General features: G+C 42.5%; 1 protein-coding gene across 2 annotated transcripts in view; it reads right to left on the reverse strand.

Annotated features, from left to right (window-relative positions):
- Positions 1-14,595, reverse strand: part of dnm1l (dynamin 1-like) — a 75,594-nt gene extending 60,999 nt beyond the window's left edge. For both annotated transcript variants that reach the window (XM_078568313.1, XM_078568312.1), the window contains exon 1: positions 14,355-14,595. In XM_078568313.1, coding sequence (XP_078424439.1) covers positions 14,355-14,456 — 102 coding nt within the window. In that variant the 5' untranslated portion in view covers positions 14,457-14,595. The remainder of the gene's footprint in view (positions 1-14,354) is intronic.
- Positions 14,596-15,063: the final 468 nt, after the last annotated feature.

Raw genomic sequence — 15,063 nt, forward strand, 5'->3', positions numbered from 1 at the left:
CTTCTCCTTGGTAATGGCCACCATACTTACCTCTGCCCCCCAACTCTCTTGAACTTTGGGGATGTCACTCGTGTCTTCCATTGTGAAGACTGACGCAAAGTACCTATTCAGTTCCTCCGCCATTTCTTTGTTCCCCACTACTACTTCTCCAGCGTCATTTTCCAGCGGCCCAATGTCCACTTTTGCCTCTCTCTTACCCTTTATATATCTAAAAAAACTCTTGCAATCTTCTTTTATATTACTGACTAGTTTACCCTCATATTTAATCTTCTCCCTCCTTATTTCTTTTTTAGTTGTCCTCTGTTGGTCTTTGTAGGCTTCCCAATCCCCTGGTTTCCCACTGCTCTTCGCCGCACTGTATGCTTTCTATTTAGCTTTTATACTGTCCCTGACTTCCCTTGTCAGCCATGGTTGCCTCGTCCTCCCTTTAGTGTGCTTCTTCTTCCTAGGGATGAATTTTTGCTGTGTCTCCCAAATTACTCCCAGAAACTCCTGCCATTGCTGTTCCACTGTCTTTCCTGCTAGGCTCATCTCCCAGTCAATTCTGGCCAGCTCCTCCCTCATGCCTCTGTAGTTGCCTTTATTCAACTGTAATACCGTTACATCTGATTCCAGCTTTTTCCTCTCAAATTGCAGGGTAAATTCTATCATATTATGGTCACTTCCTCTTAAGGGTTCCTTCACCTTAAGTTCCCTTATCAAATCTGCCTCTTTACACATCACTAAATCTAGAATTGCCTGTTCCCTAGTGGGCTCCACTACAAGCTGCTCCAAAAAGCCATCTCGTAGACATTCCACAAATTCCTTTTCTTGGGACCCACTACCAACTTGATTTTCCCAGTCTACTTGCATATTGAAATCCCCCATGATCACTGTAACCTTGCCTTTCTTACACACATTTTCTATCTCCTGGTGTATCTCGTGCCCCATATCCTGACTACTGTTCAGAGGCCTGTACATAACTCCCATTATGGTTTTTTTACCTTTGCGGTTCCTCAACTCTACCCACACAGATTCTACATCATCTGACCCTACATCATTTCTTGCTATCGATTTAATTTCATTTCTAACTAACAAAGCAACCCCACCCCCTCTGCCAACCTGCCTATCTTTTCGATAAGATGTATATCCTTGGATATTTCGCTCCCAGTCCTGATCCCCTTGCAGCCATGTCTCCGTAATGCCCACCACATCATACCTGCCAATTTCAATCTGCGCCACAAGCTCATTTACCTTATTTCGTATACTGCGTGCATTCAGATACAACACCTTCAGTCCTGTATTTCCCGTCCCCTTCCTCTCTTTGAGGAGGTAATGAGTAGGTTAGACAAAGGAGAGCCAATGGATGTTATCTACTTGGACTTCCAGAAGGCCTTTGACAAGGTGCCGCACAGGAGGCTGCTCAGTAAGATAAGAGCCCATGGTGTTAGAGGCAAGGTACTAGCATGGATAGAAGATTGGCTGTCTGGCAGGAGGCAGAGAGTGGGGATAAGGGGGTCCTACTCAGGATGGCGGCCGGTGACTAGTGGAGTTCCGCAGGGGTCAGTGCTGGGACCACAACTTTTCACTTTGTACATTAATGATCTAGATGAAGGAACTGAGGGCATCCTGGCTAAGTTTGCAGATGATACAAAGATAGGTGGAGGGACAGGTAGTATTGAGGAGGCGGGGAGGCTGCAGAAGGATTTGGACAGGTTAGGAGAATGGGCAAAGAAGTGGCAGATGGAATACAACGTGGGAAAGTGTGAGGTCATGCACTTTGGTAGGAAGAATAGAGGCATAGACTATTTTCTAAATGGGGAGAGAATTCAGAAATCTGGAGTGCAAAGGGACTTGGGAGTCCTCGTCCAGGATTCTCTTAAGGTTAACTTGCAGGTTGAGTCGGTAGTTAGGAAGGCAAATGCAATGTTGGCATTTATTTCGAGAGGACTAGAATATAAAAGCAGGGATGTGCTGCTGAGGCTTTATAAGGCTCTGGTCAGACCACATTTAGAATATTGTGAGCAATTTTGGGCCCCGTATCTCAGGAAGGATGTGCTGGCGGTGAAGAGGGTCCAGAGGAGGTTCACGAGAATGATCCCAGGAATGAAAGGCTTAATATATGAGAACGTTTGAGGACTCTGGGTTTATACTCGATGGAGTTTAGAAGGATGAGGGGGGATCTGATTGAAACTTACAGAATACTGAAATACCTGGATAGAGTGGACGTGGGGAAGATGTTTCCATTAGTAGGAGAGACTAGGACCCGAGTGCCCAGCCTCAGAGTAAAGGGAAGACCTTTTAGAACAGAGATGAGGAGAAACTTCTTTAGCCAGAGAGTGGTAAATCTATGGAATTCATTGTCACAGAAGGCTGTGGAGGCCAGGTCATTGAGTGTATTTAAGACCGAGATAGATAGGTTCTTGATTGGTAAGGGGATCAAAGATTACGGGGAGAAGGCGGGAGAATGGGGTTGAGAAACTTATCAGCCATGATTGAATGGTGCAGCAGACTCGATGGGCCGAATGGCCTAATTTCTGCTCCTATGTCTTATGGTCTTATAGCAATGCAAATTGGACAACAGCTTTCAGAATCTACATGTGTACATAAATGTGGAAATCCAGAAGTTGCTGTCTAATTTACTCCATAAGAGTAAGAACTGATAGTCTCACCATTATACTTAAATGTAAAATTGGGGTCTATGTTTGTTTTGAATTTCTATTATTGAGGGCAGGCACACTGAGCATGGTGGAAGCTCCATGATATAACCGATTCAGTAATAAAAACGGTGATGGTGAAAGGTGTACACGTAGAAAACATCACAATAATTAACTGCTACAAAATATACTTAAGAGTGCTGTTAAACTTCATAATCTTGTAACTCAGTGGCTGCAGACTTGCTTATATCAACCAGCTCTTTGTGTAGTTAGATTACTGCATAATATAATTTCAATGCCTTCACCAGCATTAATGTAGTCATTTATTTTAGATTTGGTTAGACCAGGTGTGTAGTGCCGAAGCTCTAAGAAAATATGTTGGCCATATCATTTCTAAATCTACTATTATATTGTTTTCCTATGTATTAATTATTTGAGTCCAGCAAAGACAGTAAAACTATGCTTAAGTGAAAAATTAATGCCGGTAGGCATTTTAATTCGAACCATGTGGTATTTTGAATCAGCAGTCTTTAGCATAGCTAGAATTTAATCATGCAACAGTTTAATTATTTAATTTAAGCCTATTAAAAACATGAATTACAGAAAACTTTACTTACTTCTGATTAGAGGATGGTATAGAGGCCACTGCTTTTCTTGATTTATATTAATAACCTAGATCTGGGTGTACATGGCACAATTAAAAAATTTGCAGATGATGCAAGGCTTGGAAGTATTGCGAACTGTGAGGAGGGAGGATAGTGATAGACTTCAAGAGGATTATAGACAGGTTGGTGGGATGGGCAGAAACGTGGCAGATGAATTTTAACATAGGGAAGTGAGAAATATTACATTCTGGTCAGAAGAACAAGGACAGGTGACATAAAATAAAGGGTACAGTTCTAAAGGGATTAGAGGAGCAGAGGGACCTGGGCATATATGTGCATAAATTATTGAAAGTGGCAGGGCAGGTTGGGAAAGCAGCTAATAAACTATACTGAATCCTGGATTTTATAAATAGGGGCACAGAGTACAAAACCAAATAAGATATGAATCTTCTTAAAACACTGGCTCAGACTCAGTGGCAAGGGTGTGAAGGTTTTAGAAAGGGTGCAGAAAAGAGAATGGGACCAAGGATGAGAGACTTCAGTTATGTGGATAGACTGGTGAAGCTGGGGGCTGTTCTACTTAGAGGAGGTTGAGAGGAGATTTGTTAGAGGTGTTCAAAATCATGAGGGTTTGGACAGAATAAATGGAGAGAAACTGTTCCCATTGGCAGAAGATAGAGAACCCTAAGGTGATTAACAAAAGAACCAGATATGACATGAGGAAAAACTTCTTTATGCAACAAATGGTTTGGATCTGGACTGCACTGCCTAAGAGTGTGGTGAGGCAGATTCAATCCTGTTTTCAAAAGAGAGCTGGATATTAATCTGAACAGAAAAGATTTTACAGGGCTATAGGGAAAAGGCAGAGTTGCTGTTGCAGAGAACCGAGACAGAGACAATGTGCTGAATGGCCTCCTTCTGTTTTGAAACCATTCTCTGATTCTAGCATAGATATATTCAAGGAACTTAATAAACACACAAGGAAGAAAGAAGCTGAAGGTTACCATGATAGTGTGGTCAAGAAGGTTGGGAGGAGGCTTTTGCGGAACACAAACACCAACATAGATCAGGTGGGCCTGCTTCTGTGCTGCAAATTCTATGTAACGTTGCCAGCAGGGAATACAAACACTATACTATGTTTCACGTCCTCAGACCATCACAGCCAAGGAATTAACATTCAGTAGACAAACTATCAGTAGGATAAAAGCAAAAAACTGCGGATGCTGGAAATCCAAAACAAAAACAAAAATACCTGGAAAAACCCAGCTGGTCTGGCAGCATCTGCGGAGAGGAACACAGTCAACGTTTCGAGTCCGAATGACCCTTCATATACTGATACTGCTTTAGATCCTGGTAACCTTGAGCTTCAAAGACCCTGAAGTGCCTGTTTATGAGAAAACTGTGTGCAGGGAATTGTAAGGTCTGGTTTTTTTTTTTAACATTGACTCAGACATTCAGCAGCATCAGCATGAGGCCTGGGGCCCTGGACCTGGCCTTCCCTCCACCACCTTTTTAACCTCCCTAGGCTCCAGATTCACAACCACACGCAAGTTCCAGACAGACATTCTGGTCAACTATTACCATTCAGTCCGAACTCAAACTCCAGGAACTTGTGGTCAAACTTGCCCTTGTGCCCCACATAATAACGCAGGTAGAAATTACTCGATGTGGTCCCTATGCCAGCCACCTCTGCATCACACATCATTTAGTTCCATGTGGTTGCAAAAGGATTTGTCTCCAGTTCTGACTGTTGCCATCAATGAGCCAAACCCCCCTGCATGTGTCACTCCTGGAAACAAGTAGCTTCAATATTGGCGGCAGTGAGGATTAAAATCAGCACCAATCTTACAGATTGAAAATCCAGTCAGACCATTAGTGGAGTGGATTCCACTGAGGTCAGTGGAAAGAAAACTCAAGTGAAGCAAAATAACAGAGATGTCGAGAAATGGCTGACTTCATACCTGACCAATTACAGCATGCATGGTACCTGTGTTAGAACCATAGAAAAGTTACAGCACGGAAGGAGGCCATTCGACCCATCTTGTCCATGCCAGCCCGAGGACACCCAGGTGCCCTTTTTAATCCCACCTTCCTGCACCCGGCCCATAGCCCTGCAGCTTACAGCACTTAAGGTGCAGATCCAGGTACTCTTTAAAAGAGTTTAAAGTTTCTACCTCTACCACCAACTTGGGCAGTGAATTCCAGACACCCACTACCCTCTGCGTATAAATGTTCTTCCTCATGTCCCCCCCTACACCTTCTGCCACTTATCTTGAATCTATGTCCCCTGGTTCTAGAATTCTCCATCAAGGGAAACAATTTTATCCTGTCCACTCTATCTATTCCCCTCATAATTTTGTACACCTCAATCAAGTCACCTTTCAACCTTCTTTGTCCTAAGGAAAATAACCCCAACCTATCCAATCTCTCCTCGTAGCTACACTTTTCTAACCCTAGCAACATTCTTGTAGACCTCCTCTGCACTCTCTCCAGAGCTATTACGTCCTTCCTGTAATGTGGTGACCAGAACTGCACACAATACTCCAGTTGTGGCCTCACCAGTGTTTTATACAATTCCAACATTATATCCTTACTTTTATGTTCTATACCTCTGCCAAGAGATTGCTATACATCATACATATCTTGTGAAGGGCAGAATGGGGTTTCTGCCATGCATCTGTCATTCAATGCTTGCAATCAAAATCTTCACCAAATAGAGCAAAAGCAAAAACTCAAGTTGCTTCACCAAATAGGATTGAAAAAAGTCACATGACAGCAGTACATATATACCCACAAACATGCTGCATGTATTTCCTGCATATAAGTAACCTTGCTTCAAAACTGCAACATCCAGAAATTTGCCAATTATCTGATAAGTGTCTGCTTCAAATGAAAAAAAAGGCTTTATTGGGAAGTAGAATGATTTTTGTAATCTTATACCATTTTTATGAAACATCAGATTATGTCACCGATATTCAAAAAACTATATCTACAGCTGAACAAAGATTATTGATAGACTCAGATGTTTACAGCACGGGAGACCATTCGGCCCATTGTGTCCACACCGGTCAACAAAGATCTGACTACACTAATCCCATTTTTCAGTGCTTGGCCCATAGCCTTGGAGGCTATGGCAACACAAGTGAATATCTAAATACATCTTAAATATTATGTGAGTTTATAACTCAACCACCCTTTCAGGCAGTGAGTTCCAGGCCATCTCTACCCCCTGATAATAGGCTCCTGTAATAATGGAAAAAGTGCCTTCCTATTCACCCATTCTATGCCCCTCATAATCTTATTCACCTCTATCAGGTCCCCTCTCAACGTTTGCTGCTCCAAGTAAAATAACCCCAGCCTATCCAGTCTTTCCTCATAGCTCAGTCCCTCCGGCCCAGGCAGCTTTCCAGTAAATCTCCTCTGCAGCCTCTCCAGTGCAATCACATCCTTCCTATAATGTGGTGGCCAGACACAGTACTCCAGTTGTGGCCTACCAGCGTTTTATACAGTTCCAGCATAACCTCCCTGCTCTTGTATTCTATGCCTCAGCTAATAAAGGCAAGTATCCCATATGCCTTCTTAATCACCTTATCTACCTGCCCTGCTACACTCAGGGATCTGTGGATATGAACACCAAGGTCCCTCCGATCTTCAGTACTTTCTGGGGTCCTACTCTTCATAGTATAATCCCTTGCCTTGTTAGTCCCCCCCACTAAAAGTGCAGATATGCTTAGAATCTTAATACTAGTATTATGAAGTGCACTAATTGAAAGTATCTATAATAAAAAAGGCATAGGTTTACCTGTGTATCATGTTTCAAAATTTCATGTCTAAATTGTGTTAAACGTTCTGTAACATCTTTTTCTAATATACAATACCAAAATGTTGAAATGGTACACAAGTACAAATAACCGTTGCATGGAAAATATCCCGTACTAAAAGCAATCAATATTGCTGCTTGTCAAAAGTGAGAGCCAAAGATCGAGGCACTCACTTGTACTTATGGGGAATGAATGAGATAATTAATTCATGACTTGTGACCAGTTATTTTGCATATACAACACAATATACTTTTAAGATGGAAGTAAATTACGTTTTAATTTGCACTTCACTGAAAGTTAGTAAATCAATGCCCAAATATCATTTCAATTCAAATAAAGAGAAGTTTGAATTTTGTAAGTTGATTGATGTGGGTCCAACACACCTCCTGTGTCTCTGCCCTCTCCCCCGCCCCCAGAACCACAATAGGCTCCCCTTGTCCTCATTTTTCATCCCACCAGACTCCACATCCAAAGGATCATTCTTCACCATTTCTGCCGACTCCAGCATGATGCCACTACCAAATGCATCTTCCCCGCATTCTGTGGGGACCTTTCCCACTGGGACACCCTGGTCCACTCCTCCATCACTCTCAACACCTCATTCTCTTCCCATGGCACCTTCCCATGCAATCGCAAAAGGTGCAACACCTGCCCCTTTACCTCCTCACCATCCGAGGGCCCAAACACTCCTTTCAGGTGAAGCAGCACTTCACTTGCACCCCCTGCAATTTAGTCTATTGCATTTGCTACTCCCAATGCATTCCCCACTACACTGGGGAGACCAAACACAGACTGGGTGACCACTTTGCGGAACACCTTCGGTCTGTCCACAAGCATGACCCAGACCTCCCTGTTACTTTTCATTTCAACACACCGCCCTGCTCTTATGCACATATGTCCATCCTTGGCCTGCTGCATTGTTCCAGTGAAGCCCAACACAAACTGGAGGAACAGCACCTCATTTTCCGATTAGGCACTTTACAGCCTTCCGGAGTTAGCATTGAGTTCAACAACTTCAGGCCATGAACTCTCTCCTCTATCTTCACCCCTTTTTAATCCTTATTTAAAATAAAGAAAACATTTCTTTATTTACTTATTTTTATTCATTGTTTCACCCTTTTTTTAAACCCTCTTTTCTATCCTTTTTCCCCAACCACTGTCCCTCCCCCACCCCCAAATGGGCCATCTGTCATTTGTTCTATGTTGTTTTTTTCAGAGTGCTGACCCTTGTTCTATTCACACATTCTGCTTTCTCACCTTTATGCCACCATCAGCACCTTCTTTAGCCCTTACCACTACCATTAACACTCCCTTTGTCTTGTGTCCATGACATCTTTGTCAATCTCTCCCTAACCCCCACTTATTGCTGACCTTCTATCCAGCTTCACCTGCTCCAACCCCTTAACAGTGTAAATTTCATCACATTTCTACTTCTCTTTAGCTCTGAAGAAGTCATACGGACTTGAAGCTTTAACTCTGTTTCTCTCTCCACAGATGCTGTCAGACCTGAGTTTTTCCAGCATTTTCTGTTTTTACTCCCAAACATAGTTTAATAATAGGCAAAACTAGGGTGCATTCACCACTTCTAATGTAATTTAATTTGATTCGCATTTTTTCCGTTCCAAGACAATGTTGACAAATAAACACTACCTCCAACTCTGCAACACTTGCTCCAATAGACTGCATCAAACTTCCCCTTTGCTACAAATTATAAAACATCATTACCAAGGGAATGTTTGACGGGTTCAGTCTTTTATCTTTTTACCTGTGAGGCATTCACAACGTCCGGCTGCAAACAGACAAGCTTCGTTTCTCTTGTCAAACCTTTAATTATTACCACTCTGGGGGACATTAGAAAGTTATGATTGACTAACTTTGAAAAGTTTAATTTCAGATGCAAATTATGTTTTTTAAATAATGTTAGTGAGGTCAATGGCAAGAAAAATCAATTGGGGCATATAATGTATGGCCAATGAGCAAAGGAGAGTTTATCATCCAGCGGTGAATATTAAAGCCTTTAAATAGGAGGTGCTGGAGCAGTGCTTTGGTGCGCTCTGGCTGTGCTACACCCCTGGGTTAGATCATGATTACAATATTGAAGCCTGTTTTGGGTACACTGGAATGGCAACAGCAGAGATTTACTAAGATTTCATAAAGAAAGACTTGCATTTATATAGCAACTTCCACAACCAGCCAATGTCTTGGAGTGCTTTACAGCCAATTAAGTACTTTTGAAATGTAGTCATTGCTGTAATACAGGAAATACAACAGCCAATTTACACACAGCTAAAACAGGTCATCTGTTATCTGTGATGTTGATTGAGAGATAAACATTGGGCAGGACACTGGGGATAACTCCCCTGCTCTCTTTCAAATAGTGCCAAGAGGTCTTTCATGTTCACCCGAGCAGGCAGACAAGGCCTCGGTTTAACATCTCACCTGAAAGACGGTGTAGTGCATCATCAATACTGCACTCAGTGTCAGCCATGATTTTTGTGCTTACATCCTGGACTGGGACTTGAATCTAGAACCTCATGATCCAGAAACAAGAGTTTCAGATATCAACTGATCCAAATAGGAATATAAACCAAGTCAGGAGAAAGTGGTGCTCTTTTTAAAAGAATTTGAAGACGAGATCTATTGGAAGTCTTATGAAGTGTTAAACATAAAAAACTATTTTCACTGGTCACTGAACTGGTAGCTAGGGGATATAAATGCATTAAAGTAATGAAGGAGAATTTAATAGATGATTTTAGGTAGAGAGTTTGAATGGCATATTAGAAATACCGCTAGAAGCAAAATACACAATAACTCTTAAAAAGGAACTGAATACATATTTAGAAAAGTGAAGTTTAAATCAATATGAGGGAATGGGGCACTGAGCTGAGTTGGTACACTGAGCGAGTGGCCTCTTTCATCACCATCATATTCTATGATCCTTAGCTCATTGTTGCTGTACGTGAGCAAAAGGCGGCAGCTACAATTAGCTCTTGTTACTTTGGCATCCCCTTAGAGAAATATCCAACCATGCAAAGCAGAATTATAACATGGTAAGCTCACAGAACAAGAAAAATCATCCCATGAATACAGAAATCTGGGTAAATGGCACGCAGTGAGATTGGAAACTAGGATCTCTTACTAAAATTATGTAAATTCCAAAACTTCATAATAGTAATTATGCAATGAACACAGGATCAGGTGTGACTATGAAAGTAGTAATTAAATTATTTTCTGATTAATCTTACTCTGCATATCACAAAGGTCAATATATTATCAATTTAGAAACACTGACATAAGGGCCAAGAATGAGGCTCCAGAAGCAGCTTGGAGTGCTTCTGATCACTTAGGAACATAGGTTGGTCTTTCAGCCCATCAAGTCTGCTCCACCATTCAATTAGATCATGGTTCTTCAGCTCCATATACCAATCTTTGCTGCATATCCTTTAATAGGCTTGCATGACAAAATTCTCTCTCAGTTTTGAAGCTCCAATCGCCCCAGTTTCTAGTGTTTTTCGAACAAGTGGGTTCCAGATTTCTTCTACTATTTACATGGACAAGAAATGATCACAGTCTGTAACTTGTGGAAAATTCCTTTCAAAAGCAATTTAAATTACCTCAGGGAGTGGCAATTATACAAGCTGAAGGCGTGATGATAGGTAGTCATTACAAACAACTATTTCCATCTTATTATGGTTCATCTTTGTTTACTGTCCTTCTATCAGACTGGGTCTACCTGAAAAGGGTAACACAAGCACCCCCAAACTCAAGAGCACACAACAGCAATGGGATTTCCCTTTCCCAAATCACCAGGAGTAACAGCAGGATAGGGATTCCATGTCTTCCCAAATAGACTGAATCAAGGTCAGTACAAGGTGACCCCCGTAAACCAAGTACAGATGTGCAATCTCTCCTCCTTTGTCTAGTAATATGGGATGACCATTAGATGGTTTCATCGCTACCTCTCTGGACAAAGTCCACGCAGCTCCAGCAATAAACTTGACTTCAACAGTACCAACCTATCCATTGCAGTCATAAGGGCAAGGAATAAGGATGAAGTGTTTGCAAGTGTCATCAGCTAAAACAGCTTAGTGCACTGGGCCCTGTAGTGTTGAAGACCTGTGTACCAGAGCTAGTCTCTTTCCTAGTCAAGCTGTTCCAGTACAGCTATGACCCTGGCATCTGATAACGGGGAAAATCTCCCTCATATGTGCCACTGACAATAGAACAGGATAAATATAGCTCAGTCAATACTGCCCCATTAATCTCTTCCGAACGATGAGTAAGGTGATGGAAGGAGTCTCCAACAGTATCACATGCTACATATACGCATCATGTTCTGTTTCAGTTTCTACAGAACCAGTCAGCTCCAGCCTTCACCACAGATGGGGTCCATATGAATGTCATTGACTGTGCTAAGCAGCCTGACCAAAAATAAAGCCAATGGGAGTCAAACCCTTGAATGGTTAGAGTCATATTTGACAGAAAGGAAGATTATTCTGTTATAGGAGGTCAATCATCACATTCCAAGACATCACTGGGGGAGTTCTTCATAGAAGCGTGCTTGGCCAATTAATTCATCCCTCCTAAGGCAAGCACCAAGGGCTGAAAATTCCACAGTATTCAGTTTTATTATTTCCTTCAACAATTAGGCAACCCATATTGGTCTGCAGCCAGGTATCAACAACATCTAGACCCAGGCTGTCAAAGGTTAGATATCATTCACACCATCTAAATACCAGAAAATGGCCATCTAAAACAAGAGAAAATCCATTTAAAAGCAAATACTGATTCTGGAAATTTGAAATAAAAACAGAAAATTCTGGAAACACGAGCAAGTTAAGCAACATCTGTGGAGAGAAAGAGAGTTAACATTTCAGGTCGATGGCTCTTTATCAGATTTATCATGTGCACTGTGTCTGCAATATATTTAACCTACAGGATGCGCTGCAGCAATTTAAAAATGTTACTCAACAGCAGCTCTCCTCCCAAAAATTATCACTCAAAGAATTAAAGCATTGTTGTAGGAACACTATTTTACTTCCATGTTCCACTCAAAGCCACACACCATCTCGGTCAATATCCAGGAATTCCCACAATTAACATTCTGGCAGCACCATCATCTAAAGGACTGCAGCAGTTCAAGTAAACAGCCAACAACAAATTTAGCTACAATACAGTCGGTCCCTTCATCCAAGTTATTAACACAGATCATAAATAGTTAAAGCCCCATCACTCATCCCCGTGGCACTCCACTTGTTACAGTTGGCCAACCCGACTCTCTCTGCTTCCTGCTGGTTAGCCAATCCTCAATCAATGCCAATACATCACCCCCAATACCATGAGGTTTTATCTGGTGTAGTAATTCTTTTATGTGGCAGATGTTAGGCTAACTGGCCTAATTTTGGAAGATTACAACCAATGCACCCACTATCTCTACAGCCACTTCCTTTAACATCCTAGGATGCAGACCATTTGGTCCAGGCGACTTGTCAGCCTTTATTCCCACTAGTTTCCCTAGTATTTTTTCTCTAGTAATCATGATTGTTTGAAGTTCCTCTATCTCTCTTGCCTCTTCATTTTCTATTGCCTCATTATTTATAGGGTACTTTCTGTGTCTTCTACTATGTAAGAGTTGACACTGGGCCACGTAGGAAGATATTAGGATAGAGAACCAAAAGGTTGGTCAATGAGGTAGATTTTAAGGATCTTTAGGAGGAAGGAGAAGTAGAGAGGTTTGTGGCGGTGGGGATGGGGGGGGGGGGGGGGGGGGGTTATTCCAGAGATTAGGGCCTTGGCAGCTAAAAGAGCAATTAAAATCCAGGATGACTAAGAGGCAAGAATTAGAGGACCTGCAGAGATCTTGGAGGGTTGTATGGCTGGAGGTAGTTATGGAGCTAGGGTGGGGCGAGGACATGGAGGGATTTGAAAACAAGGATAAGAATGTTAAACCAAGGTGTTATTTGACCAACAGCCAAGCACAGGGTGATGGGTTAACAGGACTTGATGCAAGTTGGGACACAGGCAGTAGGATAACTAGGAATAGGTAATAAATGCTGCTTTGGCAGCATCAGTCACAACCAAAGAATAAATAAGAAAAACACAACCACTCCTCTCGTTTTGAGTTCTCAAAAGATCTATCTTTCAAGCTTTCCTTTCTCTCATCTATATGCTACCCCTTGGTGACAGAATTTAAACATAAGGGACCATCTGCAATGTGGTGACATTTGGTTCTGTTTTTCCACCATTTCGCTCAACCAACAACCACTTCTCTTTCTATCTGAAATCTAATCTTAGATGAACCAAAAAATCCTTCAGCTGAGCTTTGGAAAGAACAAGGCATATGTTTTGGCTTCTATCATAAACTGCTCCCCTCCCACTGATTCCAATCCTGTCCCTAGCAAGTCGCTCCAGAAAAATAAAAGTGTGTGTACGTTTGATTTTGAACTGCAGTTCAAAGCACACATCCTCTAAGTCACCAAAATTACTTACAGTTCTGCAATATTGCCCAATTCCACACTTATCTCAGCTCTCCTCCACTTACTCCATTATCCACATTTCTGTCACCACCAAACTTGATTGCTCCAATGTTATTTTTTTCCTATCTTCCATTGTCCACATTCCAAAAACTCCAACCGGTCAAAACTCCAGCTGCTAGTTTTGTGTCTCACCATATTCCATCAATCACCCTGTCCTCACTAACATACACTGGCTTCCTAGTCTCCAGAGACGTACGGCCAATAATTTTGCTACCCCCCCCACCCCGCACCTTTGCAATCTGATCTTTCCTTCATTCAACCTTCTGTCCTCTAACTCTAACCTCTCCTTTTGCCTCACCATCGATGGTAGGACCTTTATGCAACTCCACCCTAATTTTTGACACTCCCACCCCTACCCTTTCGAGCTCTAAATCCAAACAACCTTCAGTGACCTCTCCTGAACTCTGCAACATGGTTTCACTGTCCACTCCTCCAGTTTGTTCCCTTCCTCCGCAGAGGGCCTTGATGTGTTCTGTACATTAATAACAGTGCAGAAAGACTGTTGTCATTAAGAAACCGTAAAACAAATTTAAATAGAAGACAAACGCTATCTGAAATTTAAAAAGACAATGCTGAGAATACATGACAGGTGCAAATGGCAGATGAAGAATCTGGGTAAAGCCCCTGGGACCTGACTCCCCATGTGTGCAGTGAGTGACAGCTGGCGCCCCTTCTCTCACGCTCCCGGGCCCCAGGCTCCCTGACACCCCCTCCGCTCCGAACTCGTCGACGCCCCGCCCGGCCCGGCCTCCCTACCTGTGTCCCCACCACCACGATCTGCGGCAGCTGGATGATGTCGGCCCCGACCGTGTTAAACACTTCCTGCAGCTTGTTAATGACGGGAATCAGCGCCTCCATCGCTGCTCAGTGTTCAGAGAGCCGATGTCCGGCTGCGGGGGCTCTCACTGAAGACCGTTGGCCCACTTCAAACCATCACCATCGCCGGCCGCGGGGGGACGAACAGACCGCCTCCTGGGATCGTCAGAATCGCCACTGCGCACGCGCTGAGCCCTGCCGCACGGGAGCAGAAGGAGGCCGTACATTGCAGGCTGGGAATTGTAGTTCACTTCCTGATCGGGTGAGCCTCGGGCGGAAGGGGTTAAACTACAGCTCCCATCATTCCCTTAGTAACCCCTGCTGGGTGTTGGTGAGTTTTGACCTGATATACTTGCACATGTGAACTTGCCTTTATATATAACCTGTGTGAATTTTATTTCAGTGACAGTCAAGTTGTTTTTACCAAAGTAAAACCTCTGTTGCCGGTGTCATACTGCATAAAGATAATTCCCACCTTAATTCATGAGGGATTAATTAATATGTCAATGTGTCCTAAAATAAAATCACTTGAAACCAACCAAAATAATACCTAATACCAAAATGTGCTTCATGTTCGAGATGGAAAGGTAATCTATACAATTATTAAATATATTGCTTTTAAAGTATCATGGAAAATTTGTTTGCAAAC

This window comes from Cetorhinus maximus, chromosome 22 (assembly GCF_964194155.1).
Source record: "Cetorhinus maximus chromosome 22, sCetMax3.hap1.1, whole genome shotgun sequence".
Classification (NCBI taxonomy): Eukaryota; Metazoa; Chordata; class Chondrichthyes; order Lamniformes; family Cetorhinidae; genus Cetorhinus; species Cetorhinus maximus.